Genomic DNA, 16,377 nt, shown 5'->3' with positions numbered 1-16,377 from the left:
GAGCCAGTTATAGCTACAGAGGCAGAAAGAGGGGCAAGAGTAGCAGGAGGAGAAAGAATTTCAAGAAGGAAACGTCCTATCAAATTTTACAGAAAAAGTGAGGACTGAGAAGAGGCCACTGGACTGAGAAAAGTGACCTGTAAGAAGCCTATTTTAGTTGTATTTAACCCTTCCATAACATACATCAAGAAAGGGTAAGGTATCAGCTATACAGACCAGAACAGGCTTTGAATACCAGGAGATGGTGTTTAAATAGGACATAACATGTCTCCGTGATGAAGGAATTAGAACATAATCTGAGTCCTTATTAAAAAATGTCATAAAATAAAAAGGCAAGAATGGACCACAAGTGGAAATCAACCAGAAACTGTACCTCTAGTACTAGCAGAGATGCCTTAATTGAGATTAGAGACCACATATTTATACCAGAGCTGCTCCGTCTGCTACACAACATTTTTGGTCTATGATCCACAGCCCTTGGGATGTGAAGTGAAAAGCCTGATGGTATGGTCGGCTACCTTAGTTTCAGTGTAAGCTTGGCAGATACAGCATAAGGTTGTAGAATTTAGGGGATAATGAAGGATCATTTGCAGGTCCCAGATGGCCATGAAAAAATGGTAGGTGAAGTGAAGGAGGAGATGAGATACTATGGGGGAAAAGAACATAGCAGATTAGGCATAATTATTATTAAGGTAAAGTGCAGGAAGAAATGAGAAAGTTAATTTCTGATTTCAAAATCTTAGAGTAGAGCAGATCTCATTGATAGCAAGGTCCAAGGTGTGTCCATATTTGTAAGGTAGCTAAAGTGAAAGAGACATAAAGTCTTTAGAGTTAAAGGAGGCAAGAATTGATGTGATTTCAAAGAAATTAAAAGAAGCTCTATATCAGTCAAACACTGGGAAGCCTTGACTTAGAGGACACACAAGATACTAGTTAAGCATAAAATTGATTATGCTAGAAGGTGGAGCTGACGGCATGAATAAGGAGTCACAGCTATATTACACCCAACACCGGTTCACACAACGACTGACTATGGTTCTGCCATTTCATTGGCAATGTTAACAGGAAATTAATGTACTACCAACACCCCTTCACATCAACTTTCCAGGTACCAGATTGGCAACTAGGTTCAAATTTAAAGTAGAAATGATGAGAAGATTCTGTAGCCTGAAATTAATTGTTCACCCTGCCTTGAATTAGTCCAAACAGATTTGGACTTCATGGCAAAAGTATTATTCAACCCTCTATAAAAACAGACTCATCTGTATATTTATATATACATTATATGTATAATCTTTGAAATTTAATTAATTAAAAAGGAATATTTTGTTTAAAAAATTAAAAGGCAAGTCATGCATATCTAAATAAAAAATACCGAATGGCTTTTGTTCTGTTTCCCGCAAAAAAAAGCCAGACCTAAAGTCGACCCTCTTAAATTGGCTAAAGTGAAAAATATTGAAGTCCTAAATATGTAAGAATATGGGTTTAATTTTACATTCCCAGTAGTAAATTTTCATATTCTTAGCTATTTAGTAAGACTTTAAAAAGTGTACTGGATATGGGAGAAGTGCAATGAGAAAAGCCTAACTCAGAGGACTAGTAAGACAATGTTAATTACACACAATCACACTGTTTACTAGGCGTGTTGTTGTCACCGCTGAAACCTACGTTATCACTCACCTTTGTGATTAGGACAGCACCTTGGTAATGTTGAAGGAAGATGGAGAAGATAACCAGCAAAGACAGGCCTCTACATAGAAGGCAGGTGACTATCTTTTTCATAAAGACAAGTAATGTATGGGCAGCATCCAAAGATGAGACGTACGGTCTTATTACGATCACACCAGCATGAATCAATATTTGTGACAATTCGAGACTGTGGGAATCTTAAATCTCCCAATCCAAGTTCTCAAGAACCATGGAAAATGTATTTAATTAAATATAATATGCCAAAGCAGAACAAATTTCTCCACCCACTCTCTTCTCTGGTTCACTTAATGCGATTTCACCCTCTAAACCAGCATCTGAGGGTTTTAAAAGAGATTTCCCTGACTTTTGTGTCTCTTGCTACAGAACCCAGGGACTTGGGAAGAATCCAGCTTCCGGTGGAGAACGATGGAGCTCGGATTTACCACCAAGTCCTGAAGGACTCCTTGAAAGAAGCACGGGACAAGTCACAGTATTGACTCCCAGCTGTGCTAAACTGAAGGGCAATGGGACTCCTGAAAGGAGTGGAGAGGGAATTCCACCAATGCAGCCCCTCCCTCTCAGTACTGAGCCTAGGTAAAGCTGGAAGCAGATCTCACCCCTTCTGTGGCTGGATAAGAGCTGGGAGCCACTGTCTCCCTTTGAGAGCTTGCCGCATGGCAGCTGTTTCACGTAGCTATCGTCCCAAGTCACTCATGCTTGTGACTAACAGCATAGCAACTGATTTGACAAGCCCAGAAAAACTCCTTCATTCTTGAATTTCAGGAACATACTAAAAAAAATTATAAAATGTGTACAAGGTATACCTTTTTTGCTTACCATAACTAAATCCCTGCTCTCTCAAGGCTCCAGCCAGGCCCAGCTTCATAGGCATGTGACCCGTGCAAGACCACTTGAGCCCCAAGTTTAAAAGGAGCAGTGAACTTGGTTTAACGCTCTGCTGTTGCCACGGTGAAATTCATAAGTTTTCAACAAGGGGCCCCGCATTCTCATCTTACACTGCTCTCCACCTCCAAAATGATATAGCTGGTCCTGTCTTCTGCAGAACCTGAAGGAAGCGGAATCTCCTGGCTTACCTGTGACCTGAGCATTTCCTACAGGTAACTGGGCTCTAATGCAGCTTTGGGAAGCTAGGCCCTCACCCTGATCAATTTTCGCTATATGGGAGAATTTTCTTTTTCAAATGTTATTGCTTTTAATACAATAAAACAATTCACCTCATGGGGAAAAAATACAACGCAGAAGATAGCATACAGAATATTAAATGGAAGTCTTCTTCACCAGTATGTCCTCACTCAATTTCACATTACTCCCTAGAACTAACTATTGTGAGGAGACATCTTCCATTAAGAAAAAAATAAATACACACATATACTTTGATATGCACACACTGATCGATATTAATCTTTTTTTTAAGTCCCAATTTTGTATGTCTACTGGACTAGATGGAGAAGATCCTTTAGAATCTTCCAGTAAAGAAAACCAGCAGCTTCAAACCATGTGTATTATTCTTTGCTCATTTCAGGGTCCTCAGCTTAGAGGATATCAAACTACTATCTCTCTGATCTACAGCAGGTGACTGACCTTAGCACAAAGCAGCAAAGACCCAGAGACAAGTTCTCAAGAACCATGGAAACTGGCTGCCTTCTTCTTAGCCACCAAGGTTTGGTGAGGAATTCAAGATATTGAGATGCAAGAAAAACATAGATGAAGCCCCAGCTTTGCCATGTGGCTTGGAGGAAACATCCGCATTTCTGTTTCCCCACCTGCCAAATACGGCAATTTTTTGTTTTTGTTTTTTTGCGGTACGCGGGCCTCTCACTGTTGCGGCCTCTCCCGCTGCGGAGCACAGGCTCCGCGGCCATGGCTCACGGGCCCAGCCGCTCCGCGGCATGTGGGATCTTCCCGGACCGGGGCACGAACCCGTGTCCCCTGCATCGGCAGGCGGACTCTCAACCACTGCGCCACCAGGGAAGCCCCCAAATATGTCAATTTTTATGAAGCTTCCAAAACCTCTTCCCAATCAAGTACTCTGGGTTTAGGGAAAGCTATTTCCATCGCATCCTCAGGGCCACACTTCGGTCCTCGTCCTCACCTGGGATTGTTCCACCTCAGAAGTCTTAAATTCCTATTTCCCATTCTCATAATCCATCTTCTCTTTCCACTTATCCCATTCACCTACTGCATCTATACCTCTTTTGTTTCGTTTCTTAAAAAAAAACAGAAATCTTTAGGGATTCATTAGTATCACTGGTTTTTCTTTCTTATCTGTAAGATCCTTCCTGTCTTCACTTCTTTCCCAACCCATCTGCTATTCACAGCCCATCACTTCAAGCTCTAGTTGGACAATGTCCTTAACTCCTTCGCCCCACTGTCCTTTCATCACAACTATCATTTGTCCAAACTAAAAACCTTGGCCTCCTTCCCAGCACCTGACATTCCCTTTCCCCAGAGGTCTTACTGATTGATTGTACCCTATAAAAAGCTGAATCCATCTACTTCTTGCAAACCCACCTGCCACTACCCCAGTCCAAGCCACCTTCTTTTCTCAGTTGGATTAACACAACAGGCTCAGTTGATCTCCTAATGCCTTCAGTCCTTCCCATTCTTATTTATTTTCTAACTATTGCAAAAGCAATCATCCTAAAATATAGCCAAACTAAAATATAAATTGAAGTCACTTCTCCCTTCAATACCTTCCATCTTCCCTCAACGCTTATTAACAGATTCTTTCCCTCCATCTTTCCACCCCTCATCTCACATCTTACATCCCAGCTTACACAAAGCTTCTCCAACTCTCCTCAAGCTGGCCACGTTCTCTCTTGCCTCTACACCTGTGGGTGTACTGTTCTTTGGGCCTGGAACACTCTGGCTCCACTCCCTCCCCTGCTCTGCTTGAGTTGGCCAACTCCTTCAGGTGTCAAAAGAGACACCACTTCCTCTGGAAAGCCCTCTTGGACTCTCCCCTACCTGAGTATTTGTGTTTCTGAAATGTGAACACACAGCTGCCTGCACTTCCCCATCACAGCATTCAAAACGCACACTATCATTTCAAGATGAACTGTATGTCTCTTCCACCAGACTGTAAATTCTGAATGTGGAGACCGCACCTGTATTATTCATCACTGTATCCAACACAACACAATGTCGGCACACTATTAGCACTCCATCGTAATGTAACTGATTTTTTATTCAGTTTTCAAAGTTATATTTTGATTCCTAATCCTGAAAGTTCATTATAGTAACATGTTCTACAAATAATAATCTATGAGTAAATTCACAGTGTTCAGATCCAGGAAGTTTGAGGTTTGAGAACTAAAATTATCTAGACCGCAGTATTTATGGTCTTGATCATTAAAGGTTATTTATTTCTTCAGTGGTTAGCATTTTCAGGGTGGTCTCTAAGCTAGTTCCCAGGCCTCAGCTCCTCCCTGAGGCTCAAAGAACTCCCAAATGGGAAAGGAATAAATCTGGCTCCCTCACTGAGCCCTCATCCACCACTTGTACTTCAATACCATCTCATCTCCCCCAGTAAAGAGCAAAAGATTTTAGGAATATCTGAAAATCTTTAACGAAAGTGTAGTAGGATATAGATTGGAAATTGAATGAGTCATGGTATTTGATAAAGATGAAAGGTAAAGTAATAGATTAAATGATAATATTAATAGGAATAATAAGAACAATAATAAAAAGATTGTATTTTATAGAATACAAAACATAAAAACTAACTTAGAAAGGCATCGAAAGATATCAGAAGAAAGGAGGGAGAGAAGGGAGGAGAGTGGGGAGGTAGGGAGAAGCAGGGGAAGGAAGGATAAAGAAGGAAGGAAGGGAACTGAAGTAGTCTCAAAATTTTTTCTTGTTGGTAGGCAAGAAAAATAAGGAATAGGAGACCAAAAAAGGCCCTACATAAAGCGTCATCCCTACCCACCTAGGCAGACAGTAAACGTTATCCAGAGCACTGCCACAGTTCACTGAAAACACTTCAGAAGAGCCTTATCAGTGAACAGCAGTCAAACTTAGGACTTGATAGCTTCACATCATTAGAGTATCTATGGAACTTGGAAGTTCCATATGGAACCTGACATGAATGAACCAGGAATCTCTGCCCTCCTCTCATTAATTCAATACACTTAAGTAACCAAGCGTTTATTAATCATAAACCACGTAGCAGCCACTATGCTGGCTACTGTTATGGACGTAAATATCAATGGTCTCAGAAAGACCTGAAATATACCCAGGATGTACCCAGGATGTCTGGACGTGTAACCCACTGGAACCACGGAGAGAGGAAAAAAAAAAAAAAAAAGCCTTATAACTGATACTTGGGCCCAAGAATAATCATAATAAAAAATGGTAAATTCACTTGAGTGTTTACCCACTTAGCTCTGTGTTAATTAGGCGTGCAATGCGTTTTCCTGTATGACCTTTAAAATAACACAATGAGGTATACAGAATTAGTACCTCCATTCTAAAAATGAGCAATTTGATCTCATAGAGTTTAGGGAACTTGCTCAACACCAGTACTAATAATGCATCCGAGGTCTGAACCCTGGCAGTCAGCTTTCATTGGTCTCCAGGTCCCTGAATCTAAGATGCTGAAAACAAAACATGGACAATGGTTCTCCCTAGCTTTTTGGGCAGAACCCAGATGAGCACGGGGTAACGCACGCACCACGAGGAAGAAGTGTGTCAGGGAACTTGAGCTCCATTCTAGAACACAGCCTAATGGCTATCATCGACCAATGTATTAAATATGGGTGACCATCAGAAATGGCTACTGATTTTCCACCCAACCCTAAAATCAAACCATGAGTTGGGTTTTGGATTGACTGATGGTTCATTCCTGTCTATAGCAACAAGTAAAGCATCCGAACTGTAGCGACATCACCATTTGGTCAGCATATTAAAAAAGAGAATTTTTCTGAGAGACAAATAGAGGACTAGACACTAAGCAAGATAGACGTCACCATGACTTACTCCCAAAGGAATGAGCATGAAGTATTGATATCAGGGAAAGACTACCAGATTACCTAAGAAACTTAGCAGGAAAGCCACATCTCCCAGTCCTACTGGGTGGTACTTACCTGGGGGGTGGGGGGGTGGGGTGCTTGTTTATGGCCTCTTTTATATAAAGTGAATTCTAAAGAAAACCAGATAATACTTACCGAGATGAGCATTAAAACATGAGAGCCGCTGAAAACATTTAAATCCTGACCTCTCAGTGTTCTCTCCCTATAGTCAAAGTGAGAAACGCTCTAAGTATATAAATAGTACACCTGAGTAGTCTCTGCCTCTCTTTCAGTATTTTAGATAGAGGAAGCATTCCCTAATGTGATGAAATGGTATTCATTAAGGGGTGATCAGCAATAAGCTGGCAAAGGCGAGTAAAAGAAATGATAGAGCTCCTAACAACAGAGGCTGTTGAGAGGAAACTCAGAGGACGCCAAGAGGGTTTCAAGTAGAAGCATGAGTGAAAAAGCATGAGGCACCAGCTCCATCAAGAAGAGGTGAGTGTGAATTAGAGAACAAGGGCTTGCGTTCTACTACCAATTAAGTGCTTACTATTATGAGAGCTAAAACCTCTTCAAAATGAATAAATGGGTTAAATAGAATGGGGATTACCGTTTAAGTAGAGCATTCTAACTTTGCTTCAGATCATGGGAATTCTACAAAATCACAAAGGAGAGAACTGGCTGAGCAAAATAGTTTCATTTAATGGGAAATTTATTTCAGAAGAGAAGCTAAGGAAAATTTCTAGGGTGAAGTAATGACATTTAGAATTAGGAGGCGTTTATGTAAAAAACAATGTCCAAGGATAAAGTTAAGTAGTAAGAATTTTCAGAAAGACCTAGAAAAAACTGAGAGAGAGACCTGAGGCATTTTAGAAAGAAGAACAAAGAAAAATGTAAGCTCTCTCTCCATAGGAAATAATTAGAATAGTAGAATTTGACCTAAATTAAAGGAAAATTTACTCATGCCTATGAGTATAAGCACAGTAACACACACACACACACACAGACACGCTCCTTCCTACCTTAGAAATCCCCCCAAAGACTGAGATGAAATGTTACTTCTGTTCCTTTTCTAGCCTAATTAAAACATGAAATGTTGCCTATTGCCTGTTATCAGTTTATGCATTTTATGGGTTAAATAGAAAAATTAATATTAATTGAGGAAGTCACTTCACTGCAACATTTATTCCACTGAGTCAGAGGACTAATGATTAGTAAAACAAGGCATAGCTCCAAATTCTATACTGTCCCATATATGCTAATCTGAGGGGAAAAGCCAGTCTTAACCATAGAAAGATACCCTTACAAATTCTAAAATGTAAGCCCCATTCCAGAAATTAAATTATACACCAAAATATTTTCTCCAAATACGAATGACTTTTAAACTGTATAAAGGATAAAAATTTATACAGTAAAAAAAACCCTTTCCAATTATAAAATTTCCTCACAAAACCTCCTTATGTTTTTAATTCTTTACTGATTTTAGATTTTTTTAGAAACAAATTTAAGTGGTTGGAATCATCTTTTTCATTTAAATTTCATAAGAAAGAGGATCACAACGCACATTCCCTGACCAGATTGTGTATGGCCTATTTATTTGAAATGTTCGATTCCATATGGATTTCTTCTCCTTTATTTATAACTTCCAGAAAGGATTCTAATAAGTCAGCAACTCAAGGGCAACCAATTTGAAATCTAGGCCCTGAGAGCATAATACCTCAGGTCTGCCACCTGTGATGTTTTCTAGAAGGACCAGAGAAGGCACACGAAGCTGGAAGGCCTGTGTAGAGCCTGCACCAACTTTGAGCCACAAGTGGGTGGTCCACTGAGGTCAGGGTTAAAGTTCACAGAATAATTTGGAAATTATTCTCAGCTTGGATCTCGTTTATGAGGTCTGAGAATACACCCTTTAATTAGAATACAATTTCCAAAGCAGCCACTCCCTTGACTTTCCAGAGCCCGGTTATTCTCAGAAAAGTAAAAACAGCCTCATCACACTGACAGCTAACAGTCCCCTATAAATTATGCCTTCAACATCTAACAAAGAAGGCAGCAGGCATCTGGGACAACAGAAACATTAGCGGCCAGCCCTCACTCACCACTCTCAAGAATAGATAAGAAAAAAGTCTCATTAAACAGTCACTCCCCTTCACTTCTTGCTTATGCAGCTGAACTGTCCCATGGAAGCTTGGAAAAAGAGTGGGTTGCACATTTGAAAATGTTCCCACACCCTAGCCGGCCTCATTTTTCTGATGATGCCTCCATCCAGCCAACCTCGCACTACAGTGGGAAACTAAAATCAATTCCATGAGAGCAAGCTGTCCGCCTCTTCCACGGTGCTCAGGGAGCCACACAGGACTCTGGCACAGGAGCCAGCCCAGTCCTGACTCACCACAGATGTTCCCCTCCTCCCCCATGCAGCTCTGAGCCACCGCCTTCTTTCCAGGGCCTATTGTTATTACAAAAGACTCACTGGGCCCCCAAAACGGGCTAGATGCTGAAGCATCTCCCTAACTGCAGGGTTAAGAGAGACAGATGTTAAATGACGCAGAGATGGCCAGCGACTCAACGGGGAAAGCCAAAGATGGAAAGTCAGGCTAGGTTTGTAGAGTTCAGTATCTGGGAGTTGGAACAGCAGAAGCTATTAGATTATCAAACTTGCAAATGCTATCCAGACTTAAATCGGTTTTAAAGATGACATAAAATGCTCCATCCCAGCGAATCGAGATATCAAACTTTTCTGTAGACCCAACAGAGTAGCCTTTGTCTAGAAAAGTATGACCAGGAAAATAACAAAAATGTAGTTTTTGAACTCTGTCATCAGAATTCACAGTCCAAAGTCACCCACAAATATCTGGAAATTCTTGGCAACATGTTTTGGGCCAGAGAACAATACTGTCTTTGGCCATTATCTTTCAATATCCATTCATCTGTCAGTTTTCCCAGCAGCCCTCTCAGAGGGGGCCATAAAGCTCTCTCTCTGCATTCCTTCAGTGCATTCCTTCTAGTAGGCAACTAGACAGTTGTTCCCAAATACTCCACTGCCCCGTGATACAGGCTGAATCGTCATCTCAATAAAGAATTTCATGCAGTTTACAATATTTTCTTTTTATCATTGTCCATGTAACCAGTATAGACAATAGAGAGAGGAGTTCATTTTAAATCCATTCCCTTTAACGGTATGAATTCTGCAACTAAAATGAGCTTCATCAAATAGCACAAAAAAAATTTTAACATGTTAATATGACTTGCCACATCCTTAAACAACAGTACTTATGTTTTGGGTTTTGTCCTAAGAGTTCTTACTCACCTTTTCCTAGTGTGGGCCCTGGGAAGGGAGATTAGGGAAATAAATCAATTAAATGAAACACACACACTTAAAATTCTGTGACTGTGGGAAAAAAAAAAATGAGCAAACAATTTTGTCTCCCAAAAGGTGAAGTTAAAATTGTCTGTAAGACCCCTTCTCGCTCTAACTCTCTGGTTGTTTGGAAAATCACAGATAAAATATGCCAGTATCTCACAAAACCTTAAGTTTCACAACAGTAGAGTCAATATTTAGATAGAAGACAACCAATATATGTTTCAGCGATAAATGTTTACTTGAAATAATGTTCATTTGATTCTTTGGAGAAAGCTATATAAATCTCGCTCCTCACAAATTTCTGAGTTTCATTTCCTTTCTATTCCCTTCCCAAATAGAAAGGTGTAAAAAACCAAAATGGTTCTAAAATTAAACTAAAACACACTCACTTTTAGAACTTTTGTTTGAAAACTTGAAGTCTCCTTCAGTACTGTTTCTATTGTTATTTTTTGTTTTCTACAAAGTTGGCTTTTTCCTTCTATCTGCTTTTTTTCTGTTTGGTTTCAGTTAAGGACAGATACTGGGCATTCTAGAGAGGAAAGGCAATATTCCAAGATTCAAAGTAAATGTAATATGTAACACGAAAAAGGGTCTGTATTATGAAGTTGTCTGAAGTGAAGAATTAAATTTAAAAAAATAAAGTAAAACAACGCTTGATTCCCAGAATAAAACTTCTCCTCTGTCTACTCTGGAAAACTGAGAAGTGACACGATAATTCTGTTACCATGAATGAGAATTTCAAAAGATGTAGTACTCCTATGCCCTTCCAGGTGTGGCATAGTAGTGTTCTTTCTACTTACACATTCACTACAGAAAATTGTTCATTATATGGCAAATTCATCTTGAATCCACCTGGGGGAATTTAGCGACCAGAACAAGTAAAACCTGACATTGACAGGCATTCTGAATAGCACTCAAAAGATACTGACATTTCAGTGTATTCCCAGAGTAAAACAAAACTAAACCAAAGCTTCTTATATATTCTACAGAGCAATTTTAAGAAGAGAAAGAGAATAAAAAGAAGCCAAGTAGTGATAAAAGTGTTAACTGTAAAAAACAGGTTGGAATCATTTGGCCAGAAGAACAAGGACCGCATGGCATTACCAAAGCACTACTCGTCGTCCTTTACCTCCGTCTTTATCTTTTTAGTTTCACAGTCTGTTTATACCTCGAACTGTCTGACTTCTACTTAGTCACTGCTCAAGAAGGTATTAAGTTTTGTTTAAGTCTCTCTGAGGATGGAGTCCAAAATGTATAGGTCAATTCTTCCTTTTTAAAGATGGGATGAAAGCTGACAGATAGTATTATTTATACCCTACTTTTAGCGCTGCATTTTAAAAGACTCATGAAAAACACTTTCAGATGAACTCTGGTGATTTACAGATTTCTAGCAGAATTATATCAGACGATTAACTGAGAGCATATTATCATAGTCAAGTCCCCAAAGCACTCCAGTTTTCTCCAAAAATACTTACTTCTGATGAGTTTGTCATCCGAACAATTTCCCCAAATGGACTGGTCTTGCATCTCTCCATGTGTGAAGCAGCTATCAGTGGCTTGAGTTATATCTCCCTCAGTATTTTCTTTATCACATTTTTCTAAATAAAAAAAAATATATAAATTATCATTAAATGTTACATATTTTTCTCTATTTTTTCATTTTATAGATTTTTTAAAAATGCTTCTAAATCTGCCATAATTTAAAGAAATGGGAGCAGTATCTCTAGTAACTGTTGCATATGTTATTGACTCAATAGCAGAGCTTTATTGAGCACCTACTATATGACTAGCAGTGAAGATTTTACTGTAAAAATTACGTTAAGATTGTTGTAAAGAAGTCGTTGAAACAGCACATGACCTGCCATAATAGAAAAATGTGGTACGGTTACATCAAGGATGGAAGTGAGTCCATACATGCAGAGGGAAGGGGTGGCAGGGAAAGCATCAAAGAAGATGAGAGATTTATATGTGGGTTTATGGGTTCTCAAGGGGGAAGCCAAGAAGTAAGGAAAAGTAATGTTTTATTAGGAACATAACTCAGGCAAAAAGCAGGCTGTAACGTAAGGTACAATTAACATTATAAGAGGTCTAGAGCACTAAAAAAAAGGTTCAAAGGAAGAAAAAGAAACTCATCAGTATTGAGAGCTCAAGAAAGGTGCTATAGAAAATGGTGCATGTTGGATGGTCTTTAAGATCAGCAGGAATTCTCAAAGTAGAGATGGGAGAAAGGCCATTCCAGGTGGAAAAACAGCATGGGTGAACTCAAAAAGCAGACACCTGGGCAAAAGTTCCAACTTTCTGCACTGTGAAGTACTTAAAGAGGGATATTAGGAAATAAGATGGTAAAAGTTTGAAGAGGGACATGCTATGGATAACTGAATACCAAGGTGAAAAATCTGGACTTTATTTCAAAGTGAAATAAATAAGTGATAGTAGCCACTGAATCTTTATGAATTGTCTAATCAAAGCCACACATAAGAAAGATTAATGAACTTGTACACACCAGTGGTTCTCTATCCTGACTGTACTTTAACTCACTCAGGGGACTTTTTAAAAAAGATTCCTGGGCCCCATGACCTAAAATTCTAATTTAATTTGGGGGAAGGGGGCTTAGGTGATTCTACTATACTTACATCCTTGAGATCCTTGAGATTCTACTATACTTGATTCTACTCTACTTGATCCTTGAGATTCTACTATACTACTATAGAGATCCTTGAGATTCTACTGTACTTACATCCTTACATCCATCCTTAGATGGATGCATCTAAGAGGGAGGGCAGAGTAAGGGAAACTAAAAGGGAAACTTAGCACAGTCCAGGTAGAAGTTGATGAGAGTTCCGACAACTGGATAAAAAATGGGAAAGGAGGTAATTGGGAGAAAATAACTAGAGGATTCACAGATTATCGGAGAAGATGGGATTGGAGCTGACTGAGTTCTCTTAGTCTGGAGTTGACTGGAAAAACCTAGAGACCGGGAGAACAATTTTTAAAATATATATTTGTACATGGTAGATGTCTGGGCATCGTACTATGCAGTGGGGATACAATCAGTTACGTGACACAGCCCAGGCCTTCATGGAGTTTACAGTCTAGTGGATGAGTTTAGTGTTGAACATTTGAATCTGCAAGACACAAATAACATATAGCGAGAAACAGTCATCTTCCTAAATCTGATTGCTGAAGCCATTCAAATGAATACACTCACCAAAGGAGTGAGTATATTAAAAGAAGACTATCAAGGGGGGTTTGTACAATTAGAAAGGAGTCAGAGAAGGAAGAAAAACTAGATAATGTCAAGCCATGGAAGCAAGGAAAGGAAAGAGATTCAAACAGAAGTTGTTAGTCAACTGTAGTAACGTTTCCAGTGGAAGGAAAAATTTCTGCATATGCAGAAATTTCTCATGTACCATGGGGATTTCACAATTGAAAAGTTCTGCAATAAAACACATTTCAACACATGCAAATGCACGGACACTCAGGAATAAGTCCAGAGGCTAAGATTTCTGAAAAAAATAGGGTCTTCAATGCTAAGTATTTTTAGAAAGCAAAACCATATTCAGATAGCAGTAAAATATAAATTAGAAGCATGCTAAACCAATATGTTCTAGATTTATGTAACATTTACTCAGCATTATCCTAGAGAAAATGTAATCTTCCTGAGATGTGTTACTTTCAATTAAAATCTTGACTTTTTTAAACAACTCTAGAAATCTTTCCACTGCTACAGTCAACCCAAGGCCTTTCTGAGATGATCAACAGAAAAGATTTTTCTACCAACTCACTAGTACACAGGAACTTTCTCACCGCAGTCCTACATACTTGCTGCTACTGTCATGTAGCTGACTGCCGCCAGGTGTCATGCTAGTAGGCTTGATTCAATTAGTCACTCTAATTGTAGCTGAATGAAATTAATTATATAATTTTGAGCTGTTCAAGTTTAATTCCATTAAAATTAATTCATGAAACCAGGGCATTATGAAGCATTGCTGACTAAAAGAAAATAGGTATGAATAAAGCCTCTAGACACACTTGACTCACATTTGAATCGTATCCAATATTCAAGTGCTAAAACACAGACCCTCTCAACTCTCCATTGACTAAATGAAAATGCCATGTGATCTGTACACACATAACTTAGTAGTGACCCAGTACTAAGAGGAAAATAAAGTTCTTCCTGTTCTGAATACTTATTAAGAGACAGTTATCACATTTTTTTGAAGTTTCCTTATCTGTGAAATTCTAGAATTAGATGATCCCAGGAGTCCTCAAGTTGAAAAAGAAAAGAAAACTTATCATCCTCTGTCTCATTATATTCAAGAAATTATAAATATGTAACAACTATAAAATCACAATCATCAGTCTATCCAACTTTGCCTCCTTTGAAAACTAAATGTCTTGGCTCAAAAGTTAGTCTCACCAATCACAAGAAATTGAAACTGTGATTAAAAATCTTCCAACAAACAAAAGTCCAAGACCAGATGGCTTCACAGGTGAATTCTATCAAACATTTAGAGAAGAGCTAACACCCATCCTTCTCAACCTCTTCCAAAAAACTGCAGAGGAAGGAACACTCCCAAACTCATTCTACGAGGCCACCATCACCCTGATACCAAAACCAGACAAAGATACTACAAAAAAAGTAAAGTACAGACCAATATCACTGATGAATATAGATGCAAAAATCCTCAACAAAATAATAGCAAACAGAATCCAACAACACATTAAAAGGATCATACACCATGATCAAGTGGAATTTATCCCAGGGATGCAAGGATTCTTCAATATATGCAAATCAATCAATGTGATACACCATATTAACAAATTGAAGAAGAAAAACCATATGACCATCTCAATAGATGCAGAAAAAGCTTTTGACAATATTCAACACCCATTGATGATAAAAACTCTCCAGAAAGTGGGCATAGAGGGAAACTACCTCAACATAATAACGGCCAAATATGACAAACCCACAGGCAACATCATTCTCAATGGTGAAAAACTGAAACCATTTCCTTTAAAATCAGGAAAAAGACAAGGATGTCCACTCTCACCACTATTATTCAACATAGTTTTGGAAGTCCTAGCCATGGCAGTCAGAGAAGAAAAAGAAATAAAAGGAATCCAAATCAGAAAAGAAGTAGTAAAATTGTCACTGCTTGCAGATGACATGATACTATACATAGAGAATCCTAAAGATGCCACCAGAAAACTACTAGAGCTAATCAATGAATTTGCTAAAGTTGCAGGATACAAAATTAATGCACAGAAATCTCTTGCATTCCTATACACTAATGATGAAAAATCTGAAAGAGAAACTAAGGAAACACTCCCATTTACCACTGAAACAAAAAGAATAAAACACCTAGGAATAAACCTACCTAGGGAGACAAAGACCTGTATGCAGAAAACTATAAGACACTGATGAAAGAAATTAAAGATGATACCAACAGATGGAGAGATATACCATGTTCTTGGATTGGAAGAGTCAATATTGTGAAAATGCCTATACTACCCAAAGGAATCTACAGGTTCAATGCAATCCCTGTCAAGTTACCAATGGCATTTTTCACAGAACTAGAAAAAAAAATCTTAAAATTTGTAAGGAGACACAAAAGACCCTGAATAACCAAAGCAGTCTTGAGGGGAAAAAAACGGAGCTGGAAGAATCAGACTCCCTGACTTCAGACTATACTACAAAGCTAATCAAGACAATATGGTACTGGCACAAAAACAGAAATATAGATCAATGGAACAGGATAGAAAGCCCAGAGATAAACCCACGCACCTATGGTCAACTAATCTATGACAACAGAGGCAAGGATACACAAAGGAGAAAAGACAGTCTCTTTAATAAGTGGTGCTGGGAAACCTGGACAGCTATATGTAAAAGAATGAAATTAGGGCTTCCCTGGTGGCGCAGTGGTTGAGAATCCGCCTGCCAATGCAGGGGACACGGGTTCGAGCCCTTGTCCGGGAAGATCCCACATGCCACGGAGCAACTAAGCCCGTGCACCACAACTTCTGAGCCTGCGCTCTAGAGCCCGTGAGCCACAACTACTGAAGCCCACGCGCCTAGAGCCCATGCTCCGCAGCAAGAGAAGCCACTGCAATGAGAAGCCCTGGCTCAGCAACGAAGAGTAGCCCCCGCTCGCTGCAACTAGAGAAAGCCCGCATGCAGCAACAAAGACCCAACTCAGCCAAAAATAAATAAAATAAATCTTTAAAAAAAAAAAAAAAGAATGAAATTAGAACACTCCCTGACACCATAAATAAAAATAAACTCAAAAT

At 39.1% G+C, this 16,377-nt stretch overlaps 1 protein-coding gene across 3 annotated transcripts in view; it reads right to left on the bottom strand.

Moving 5' to 3' along the window:
- MDFIC (MyoD family inhibitor domain containing) overlaps positions 1-16,377 on the bottom strand; it is a 144,349-nt gene that overhangs the window by 65,228 nt on the left and 62,744 nt on the right. For all 3 annotated transcript variants that reach the window (XM_079932624.1, XM_079932625.1, XM_079932626.1), the window contains one exon: positions 11,562-11,684. In XM_079932624.1, the coding sequence (XP_079788750.1) occupies positions 11,562-11,684 (123 nt within the window). The remainder of the gene's footprint in view (positions 1-11,561; positions 11,685-16,377) is intronic.

This window comes from Stenella coeruleoalba (genome assembly GCF_951394435.1).
Source record: "Stenella coeruleoalba genome assembly, chromosome: 9".
NCBI lineage: Eukaryota > Metazoa > Chordata > Mammalia > Artiodactyla > Delphinidae > Stenella > Stenella coeruleoalba.
Note: the sequence above shows the minus strand (reverse complement) of the source record. Positions and strands in the feature narration are given on the sequence as shown.